The sequence below is a fragment of the Eleginops maclovinus genome, chromosome 21, assembly GCF_036324505.1.
Source record: "Eleginops maclovinus isolate JMC-PN-2008 ecotype Puerto Natales chromosome 21, JC_Emac_rtc_rv5, whole genome shotgun sequence".
NCBI lineage: Eukaryota > Metazoa > Chordata > Actinopteri > Perciformes > Eleginopidae > Eleginops > Eleginops maclovinus.
Window position 1 is genome coordinate 4578865 of NC_086369.1, and position 11136 is coordinate 4590000.

Genomic DNA, 11136 nt, shown 5'->3' on the forward strand with positions numbered 1-11136 from the left:
GAAGGGCCCTCAGACCGCTGTATCCATGGCGACAGGCTCCAAAAAACACCAGCACAAGGGAACATAACAGGGATTTTGAGTGGAAATTAAACCCACGTTCACACACAAAGTCACACACACACGTACACTTAAAAGGGATAATTCGGATTGTGTTGAAGTGTACTTGAACGAGGCACTTGTACATAATCAGTACAGTAAATGCAGCTTAAAAAGAGGAGCGGTCGTTTTCTATGCTCTCTTCAAAGCCACTAGACTCCATTGATAAAAGCTGTGGATTTAACCTCACAGAAAACAGGTGTTGCTGCTCTATGGCTGCTTCATTGTTAAGTTAGTTTGGATGATTATCAGGGGCGTAACAACACACTAGTATTAACCAAATCAGATTAGATATAACTATGTTGTCAAAGCACAGAGAACTGAGACAACAAAAATGAGGTTTAGCACCCAAGCAGATGCAAAACAGGTCTGAATTCAATCTATCAATCCTCCAATCCATAAATGCTAGGCTCACACAGATCAATTTAAGATATGCCTTTATTTTGAAAATCCCATGGCATGTCTTTGTCACTTTCCTTCCAAAACATTCAAATTGCTGGCACTTCTGTCTCTTTCTTCAAACTATTGATAAATTCCCCATCTTAAAAACACCCAAACTTTTTCTTTAAGGCTCACACACACACACACACACACACACACACACACACACACACACACACACACACACTGACTCATATATAAACAAACACTCACCTTGCCGAAGGATCCCTGCCCGAGGACTTTGCGCAGCTCGAACTGCCGCGGGTCGCCTTTCTCTGATCCCTCTTTCACATGATTAGTGATGCTAATCTCCTTGATTGGCACGTCGTCCTGTAACACACACAGCGTTAAGATTAGCAACACAGCCTCAAGTTCACACACTCCATATTTTTTATCGGGAAAGTATTTCTTCTATACTACTACTCTATTACACTTGATAGGAAAGTCATTTAGTTTTTACTTCACTTCATTTATTTGACAGTTTAGTTCAAATAGAAATGCCACATGTGAAATGTTCATATATAAGTTGTATTATTATTCTGTGGAAACTATTTCTGGTACTTTTTTAAGGGATTGTTAATGCAAACTTGTGGTAGGACAAAAAAACATTGATTTCTCAAACAGTTACTCTAACCTACACCTAAAAACAACAACAGCTGGATGAAGCAAGTTAAGGCATGACCTCTGGGCACTTAAACAAAAATGCATTCTGGGAAATGAAGCAAACACAGAAGTAAACTACAACATCCTCTGGAGCAGCAACGTTATCAGTGTAAAAATCTGTTTTTCTCATATCAGTGAATCATACAACAGGTTGAGCAGGGTTCCTGAATGTTCGTCATCTGCTCAGTGGGAAATTAGACACACACACATTATCTAAACGGGACACACACACATGCACAGTTGTCATGGAGCCACCCCCGATACCTGCTCCCCACTGTAGCGGAGTGACTAATAATACCATACTGTGTGAATGTACTCACTGACACAATCCCTCCATCAAACTCTTTCTATAGCCTCCTCGCTCCTTGCCATCTGGGTATTGATAATAAACCTAGCAAGTAAACACATCAAGACTACATTTCCCATCGTCCTCTCTGCCCTGCACTCCCAAATCCATCCTATTCTCTCTTTCAGTCCACCTTTTTTCTCCACACTTCTACTCTTCTCCCTCCTCCCTCCATACCTGTAGGTCCCAGGAGGGTGACCTGCTGGCTGCCTGGTGCCCCAGTGCATTGTGGATCCTGTAGTCCCGGCTGCGGCTGAGGCTCTGTGGCGCTAACATGCTCCCTTGCAGCGACTGCAAGGCTACAGGATGGAGCACTTCTCCCTCTCTCTCCCACTTTCTCTCTCCCTCAGAGACATCTTTCCCTCCCTCCCTCGTTCCCTCCCACTTTCTCACTTTTTCTATCTTTATTTGAACCGTTCTCACCTCTCCTCTGTGGTTTGCACCAATTCTCTCCTTCTCGTCCTCTAAAGAACATGACTGGAGTAGGGAGGGGGGGATACAGCCACATGTGCAAGTATTCAGATACTTTGAGTAAAAGTACCAATACATCACTACAAAATATATATTTACAGGTCTTTTTGAAAATGTGCAACGTTGACACAAACTAAGATCCAAACTACAAACCAAAATAAGGTAGCAGGAAAATGTAAGAGAACTTAAGCTTTAGTCTTGTCATAGTTTAGTCTTCATAACTGCCAACTTTGGAATAATGGCATAAAATGTCAGAGTAAATCTGTTGTTTTGTTGAAATGGACCTATATAAGATTGTTCTAGATTTAAATTTTAAAAATTGATACTTTTTTGTTGAAGCAAGCCTCTTGTGAAGCTGTGTTACAAAATATTTCAATTACATGAAAGCTTTGAGTCCGTAGAGAACATTTTCATATTTTTTAATGTCAGGCATATAATATAACAGCCTTCCATGCACACAAACATGAGATCACACTGCATGTCATCATCGCTTAGCATGAAACATCACAACGCTGCATGTCAATGAGATTTCTCTGATTGGTAAAAGACACTGAATGCAACTCGATGCAAAACAGAAAAACATGCATTACGAGAAAATACTTTGTAAATGGACTGAAAAGATTCAGATTATTGTTCAGAGTGTGTGTGTGTGTGTGTGTGTGTGTGTGTGTGTGTGTGTGTGTGTGTGTGTGTGTGTGTGTGTGTGTGTGTGTGTGTGTGTGTGTGTGTGTGTGTGTGTACATGTGTGAGTCAGGGCACAGATGGAGATTTAGAGCCGAAGAGACAGGATGCTCATGTAGCACCTCTTAATCACAAGGATTAAAACTGCAAACGCTGCACCTGTGCTATGAACACATACACAAAAACACATGCACACAAAATAACAGGTGCATACACACACCTGCAGGTGCCCACACACACTTTACCTGTCTTTCTAACCTGTAATCCCTGTTAGCATTAATTTCCATCTTAACTGTGGAGCTTCCAAATCAACTTTTCCGCTGATTATTGAAATGTATTTTGAAGCGCAGGAGAAGTTTTATTTATTTGATGTAGAAGAGGATTCATTATTTTCTCTTTTTTAAATGCTCCATTCAAAATGTGAATATATATTTTTTAATGACAGTAAATAGATAAACAGGCGAAACCTCGGAGATATTGAATTAAAATAATATGTAATATCTAAGCTTCTGATCTATTTTAAAGCTAAAAAGTGGCAAAAATATAAAATGTTACACTGATATAAAACAGAGAAATGCAGGAAAAATGGACAATTTTTAAAACTATGATACTTCTTTAGTTTTAAGCGTAAGAGAAATAACTATACTGCCTATAAGTACAGTAAGCATGTTGTCTATAGTCTATTTCAAACTTTATTCCATTAAGGCTTTTGGCTAAAACTCATTTGAAGTTAAAACCAGATTAAGTGCTACAATAAATGAATCGATCAAACCAAGAAAATGTGATTATTTTAGTAACCTTTTTCTAATTTGCTTCTCTTGAAATCATAAAATGGTTGGCAGTTTTCCTTCAGTGATATAATTACTGCTGATTTATTAAAATGACCAACATGAGCCGCTGTAAACAGTGAGGTTAACAGGTCTGCAGTGAACCGCAGTAACCCAGCTTCCCATCATCTGGCCAGCATCACGTCTAATTAAGAGTCCTCCTGAGGAAGAGAATCAGTGTGATGCTGTTACACACCCTGCACACAGCAGCAGACCTCCCTATTATTAAATCTGTTGTTTTTTATTAAATTAACATAAACTCTGCACACGTTGTTAACTGCTGCTGGTCAGACGGGAAATCAACCCGTCTGACTGAACGGAGATCTCCTTATGAAGGACTTTTAGAGACAAATACTTTGAATACGGGCTGCATGAAATATCGTTTCACATCAATATGAATGTGCCAAAGCAGAACCTGGAATGTCAATGTAGGAAAAGTCTTTCCTTTACTTAAGTCACATGACTTTCATTTGTAGAAGTACTTTTATATATTGTGTTTTTTCCTTTATTTAAGGGATCTGAATGTCTCTTCCACCACTAAGATTTATTTCTAGTACAGTATAGTTTAATATCTTAGGACACGTCAGCGTTAGAGAGGATAAGGAAATGTGAATCCCCCCCATCTCCCCCTGTGACACACATACAAACCCACACACACAAACCATTTAAAATATGTGTGAGTAGAGTATCTATATCACAAATACAATCACGTGGTGACACTTTGGAAAATGCTGGCTGTACTCCCTATGCAGTCAGCATATTGCAAAATGTTTTTGAGAATCAAAGTGTTTGAAAATCAGGATAAAAAGGGCAGGTTTCTGTCTGTGCCATCTGGTGTCAGCTGTTCTCACAGACATAAACACATCCAACAACAGCAGTTCCTCAGCAAGAGGGTGGAGATCCATTTTCCTGCTTACTGATCTAAACTCATCACTATAGAGCACAGTCTGAACGTGACTCACATTTATCTAAACTTAAAGGATCCAAACAGCAAAAACCAAGAAGTGTTTTAGCCACGGCTCAGCATAACGGGCCCAAACCTCAAAAGGTACTTGATGATTTCAGAGTCTAAAACTCTATTTTTCTGTCTTTTCTGAATCAGAAAAGCATATTTATATCTGAAAAAACTCATTTCAAACATTGTTACATTAATAAAGATATCTGAGAGGATGAAAACAGCATAATGAGAAATAGGATTAAGGGATTATCAAAACTTTTGGAATAAACGTTGCCTTTACTTTCACACAAATACCATATTTGGAAAGCTAAGAACAGCCTTTTCTGACTTTTCTTCAAGAAAATACAGATTTATTGACTCTGTCTCTGACTTCTGACTTTTCATTGCTATACTTACAGCGTAATTATAGTTTTCCGGTCCATTACAGCCTAAAACTTTTCCCCTATTCTTCCCGTTTTGCTCCCAGCGACCTCCATCAAAGCTCTGAGCCGGGCGCTGCAGCAGGAGGCGTCGCAGCGCCTTCAGCCGGCTCCTCAGGGCCCGGAGGAAGCCCGTGGCGGCACACACACACTTGGCCGATGTGGCCGTCATCACTGAGAGAACTGAAGCAGCAACACTGAGGCTTATACTGCAGACAGACAGTGTGAGGGGATACCCACAGGAGGGGAGGAGGGGAAGATCCAAATTCAGAAGGGAAGTGGGATCCCCCCTTCTCTGCCCCCACTCCACTGCAGCTGTAACCCTCCACCAAGTGTTTCCATCAGGTGTCCCAGAGATCCCCGCTCACATAACCCTTCGACCAATCACTGAATAGCACGTCTATTTTGACACATTCACACTCCCTCTGTCCAAAACATCAATGGATCTGAGACGCGTCAGTCATCTGAAAGTGTGAAGCTGTTATTAATCACGATAAAGAGGAATTCAGTTTGTTTTTTGCCCGCAGATTAGAGTAGTTTTGATTATCTTTTAATTAAACAAATGAGTATTTTTGTATTCATTATTGTATGCTCTGTTTCCTCAAAACTGTAGAAAAGAGTTTCTTAAAATGCAAAACAAAAAAGAGTGTCATAACTGCAGTCAAAACCTAAGCAACAACAAACATACAAACGATTTGTAAACTAATATAAAAAGGAGCAAATCCTCACAATGGAATAGTTCAGTCAGACTCTTATGGAAATTATTGAGTTGTTTCTTTATTTTTTAAATCAACTTATCTCAACAGCACTAGTTTATTCATGTCAATTTAAAACATGTACTTTAATCTTTTAGGAAACTCAAATACAGAACTTTAAAATGAACAAGGCTTGTAAGTTTGTTTTATAAGTAAAAGTCAATATGTATTTTAAGTCAATGTAATGAAACTGTATTACTGTAATTACTTGACTTGTGCTTACTCGTACTACATTTAACCTTCTCCTTACCGCATCTTTTAGTGACAATACTTCTGTAATTCTTAATTATTTACCATTTTTGGATGCAGGACTTTTACCTGTAATAAAGTACTTTTGGTGTAAAGTGTCTCTCCTTTCATTAAAGGAACTGAATACTCAGATTTTGTCAGTACTCACATTACTGTTGACTGTTAAATGGTCAATATCTAAGGACACGTCAGTGTTAGAGGGGATGAGGGCAGAGGTAACGTGAATCCCCTCAACTCCCCCTCACTGACACACACACACACACACACACACACACACACACACACACACACACACACACACACACACACGTTTGTATGTCACTAAGGATACGGTTCCCTGTTTGAATGTCATGTAAACTGCTTAACTTTATTACTAACATTTACCTAACACTACCTATTTTCTACAGTACATGCTGACCTACCTTTACCTTTGTGTCGGAAATTGAAATTGTGTTATAATTGTAGAACAGATATATCACACTTTGAAGTTCATTTAATAATGAACATATTTACATATTTGAAGAGTTTTGTCTAGAGGCTGAACTTGATGATTGCACTAAAAAATATATAATAAATATGAATATTTGCAATTTCCCAAATCCATTAATATAAGAACATATTGTTTATTGTGATATTTAATTAATGATCATTTCATTTAAATAAAACCCTGACTGTTTAGGTCTATCTGTATAGCTAGATAAAAAGGCATAAGTGAAAAATATAAAAGCAACATAAAAAGAAAAGGTTTTCCCAGAAATGTGCACAAATTAAAGAGGGATAATTCTACTTCCTACTCCTGTAATGCCAGCGCATACAAGGGCACGTATAAGAGGCTCGCAATGGTACAATCATATGTACATTAGATCGACTAACAGGCGACAATGACGCATATCAAGAACCTCATAACACACAACCAGTAGACACAATCCTCCACCTGTCACACACAACCCCTCCAAACACACACACACACACTCTCATGCAGAGACAGAAACACAATGTACACAATGCCAGTGCACTGTCAACAGGATGCGTGACATTTCTTAGATTACCTCCACCTGTTGTCGCCTTCCCTGCGGGAACTGGTTCACACACACACACACACACACAAACACAAACACACACACACACACACACACACACACACACACACACACACACACACACACACACACACACACACACACACACACACACACTAATGCACAAATTTGATTTAACTATTCCTTCACTGTGTGGTGACTCATCATTCAGTTTCCTGAATATGGAAAAAAAAGGTTTTCAAAGGTTGTCTAACTATCCGAATATATACTAATATTTGTCTGCAAAACATCATAATAAGTCAATATTTCTCATTCAATATTTTAGTAATAACCACATGAGATAAATGTGCAGTATATTTTTGTAAATTATGACCAAATATGTAAGGACACTTTGATCTTTGGCCCCAGAAAAAATAAAATCATCCAATCCAAGTTGATGCTTCTTCTCAATTAACGTAGATAAATAGTGCAGAACTTAGAATATAGGGATCAAATATGACATATTTAATACATATTAATGCTAGACAAGTGTGCGATACAAAAGGAGTAACTGTAATGTAAATGTCATATGCTTGATGAACACACAAAAAGTATTGCGAAGGTATATATTGAAGTTAGTCAAGTTCTACCGTATCATGTAAATGTAGGGAATACGTTTGACTTGAAAAGGAAGAACATCTTGGCGGTGACTGAACTTATCACAGGTGTCAGTGTGTGTGTGTGTGTGTGGGTGCGTGCGCATGTGTGATAGAGAAAGTGTGTGTGTGTGTTTGTGTGTGTGTGTGTGCGTGCGTGCGTGTGTGCGTGTGTGTGAGAGTGTGAGATCGGGACAGGAAATGAGAGAAACATTTCCAGCATCACTTGCATATCCCCTATTAACTCTGCTAATAAAAATAGATGCAAGTGGGACTTTGGTAATAATACCAACCCCACTGTTCTTTGTGTGTGTACCTATCCATGTGTGTGTTTGTGTGTGTGTGTGTGTGTTGAGTGTGACATAGTATAAGTGTTGGTTGCTTGAAAATTCAGTTGTTTTCATTTCTGTTATGTTGCTCTCAGTGTTGCTCTCTGTAGGTAGAAGAGCATCAACTGATGCCACAAATGTCAATGTAAATATGCGTGCGTGTGTTTGTGTGTGTGTATAGAGCCTCTCCATGGCAGCAGCTATCAGGGATTGAGCGAGCGGGATGCCATTCCAAACAATCTGCACCCCCCCTAAGCCTGTTATGCAATCAAATTAACAGGCCGGATGGTCACCACACACACGTACACACACGCACGCACGCACACACACACACTATGGATTCGTCAGGTTATAGAAATAACGTGCATTTCCATTTCTGCTGGCCTTGCTGGAGGTTCAAATAACATAAAACACACACACAAACACAAAGGTACACACCACACCCCACACCCACACACACACACACACACACACACACACACACACACACCAAGATACACGTCACCCGTCAGAGATCAGAGTTACCCACACTTTGATAAAAACTACTTAAAATCATCTGATAAAACTCCCCTCACACAAAATGTTAGGTTAATATTCAAATGTATGACACACACACACACACACACACACACACACACACACACACACACACACACACACACACACACACACACACACACACACACACACACACACACACACACACACACACACACACACACACACACACACACACACACACACACACACACACACACACACACCACTCCGCTTGAACAGAGGAAAAGAGCTCCATCTACAGAGATTTAAAGAGCATCAACAAAAAGGTAGAAGTGGGGCTGTCTCACAGGTGGATTCTGGGAAATGTAGTGCATTGCTCTGAATCTGAAGATAAATTACATTCAAACTACAGACTTTTTAATAAAATTCTTCAAATAGGTGAGTATATATATATATATATACATTAGTGAACTGTTTTAATCTGAAAACATAGATTTAATTTAATTTTTAAGATGTAAGGTTCGAAATCTGTATCCAAAATGAAAGAAATAGAGAAGCATTTAATCTGAAAGACATAAGGGAGTGTAAATGAAGATGTAGAAGAGACGATGAGGATATGATTTAGAGCAGAGGCAGAAGTTTAAAATACAGAAAAGGAGAAAGAGAGCATTAAGTATAGATGAGGAGGACATCATCATTTATTCAAGAGCTGGCAGGACAAGATCCTCAATCACAGCGCACACACTGAGTGTGAGTGTGTCCTTTTTCTACATTATGCTGTAAATTGATCCACAAAGAAGCGCACAGGAGAGAAGATTGAGATTAAATAGAGAACGTCAGGATTTTCAGCTAAAATGTATTAGAAAATGTCTGCCAAGTCTAAATGTTAATATAGAAACATAAGTATAGATTTAGAAGTACATGATTTGATAATACAGGTTAAACTGAGAACACATTCGGCATAGTTTGATTAAAAAAAGGTATACTTAGTAAAGAAAACAATGATCAACTATTTAATTGCTAGGTTTTTCATCATAACAATAACAACCAACTTTTTAGATCATGTATTAAGTTGCTCAATTCATTTTGGTGTTAAATGTTTTTAGTATTTGCAAATAATGGAGTGATGTTGGGATCGAGCAACAAACAGGAAGAGAGACACAATGACAAAAGATGAGTAAGATGGGTCCAGAGAGAAAGGGGGACATCTCTGAGTCAGAAAAATGTGTTACCATGGTAATCTGTACATACACCAACAGACACACAGACACACACACACAGATCTGTTGGACAGAAGAGCCACTGTCTCACTCCCTCATTAGAAGGAATCAAAGCGCTTCATCTGCTGCCAATCAAATCTCTCTGTTCAGGGCGAGGGACCCTCTTAATTACATCACACACACACACACACACACACACACACACACACACACACACACACACACACACACACACACACACACACACACACACACACACACACACACACACACACACACACACACACACACACACACACACTACATGATCACTTACTCTTTGTATCCCTCATTTTTCAGCTTGTGAATATGATTTCTGCAGAGTTTATTCGGCCTTCATCAGATTCACAACTATTCTGGGGTCTCAGTTGTATACATTATATTGGAAAAGTTGTGATCTATAAAAACACACTTGACAGTAGAGCTTGGACTCATTAACGGTAACTCCATAAGTGCTTTCCACTGATCGTTCATGGCTGAATGAAGCTAATCGGTTAAAATTGGAATCTAAGCAATTGTGTATACATTAAGGGGTGATTGACACACAAAAGGTTGAGAACCACGCTTCCGTACTTAAACTTATCTTAAGATGCTTACTACAGCTTCAGGTGAGGAAAAAATACTTTACATTTTGAAGTGGATAACATGGGTTTTGTTTGACCCTAATCATGCACAGTACCACTGACAACATGCCATGCTTATGTTAACATACGGCAAGAAATAGTGAGCTTTTAAAGCGTTACAGAGGATTACTTTACATTATTGTCAAACATTTTTTACTTGCTGTCAAAGCAATGTCTGCTCACATACAGACACACACACACACACACACACCAAAAAAATATGATAAAAAGACGGGACTATGAGAAAGCCAAAAACGTGGGTGAGCCAAAGCCAATGAAACAAACACAGACCGCCAGCAAACAACAATCTGTTCTAACTCTGTGTGTGTGTGTGTGTGTGTGTGTGTGTGTGTGTGTGTGTGTGTGTGTGTGTGTGTGTGTGTGTGTGTGTGTGTGTGTGTGTGTGTGTGTGTGTGTGCGGGTGTGTAAACTGTACCTGAAAGGGCCTGTTCAATACGTGAAATAATAGGGTCTTCATCTTTGCTCCTCTCCCGTCTGAACTCCGTCACAAACTGATTAAATGACGGACTTATTACAGCGCAAGCACACACACAAGCACACACACACACACACACACGCACGCACACACACACAGGAAGGCCCTCCAGCTGTTCAGCATGGCGATTAAAACATGTCCTGTCATTGTTTCCCTGGCAACAACATCTGCACAGGAAGGCCCACATCTGTTCATGAAGCCCCCCGCCCCCCACTGTGAGGAAGCATAGAAAAAAAGCCCAAAACAGACTTTGAATCATTAACTTTAGTTTTTGGGTTGGTTTGAATGTGTGACGCACTGTATTATAATAGTTCCAAATATTAATCTATGAGTAGGCAGCCTGTAGG

General features: G+C 39.3%; 1 protein-coding gene across 3 annotated transcripts in view; it reads right to left on the reverse strand.

Moving 5' to 3' along the window:
- The window catches only part of rps6ka3b (ribosomal protein S6 kinase, polypeptide 3b), a 36492-nt gene that overhangs the window by 12112 nt on the left and 13244 nt on the right, over positions 1 to 11136 (reverse strand). For 2 of the 3 annotated variants that reach the window (XM_063912823.1, XM_063912822.1), the window contains one exon: positions 751 to 867. In XM_063912823.1, the coding sequence (XP_063768893.1) occupies positions 751 to 867 (117 nt within the window). Of the gene's footprint in view, positions 1 to 750; positions 868 to 4879; positions 5090 to 11136 lie in introns of those variants that run through there. The other variant, XM_063912821.1, reaches the window with a different exon arrangement.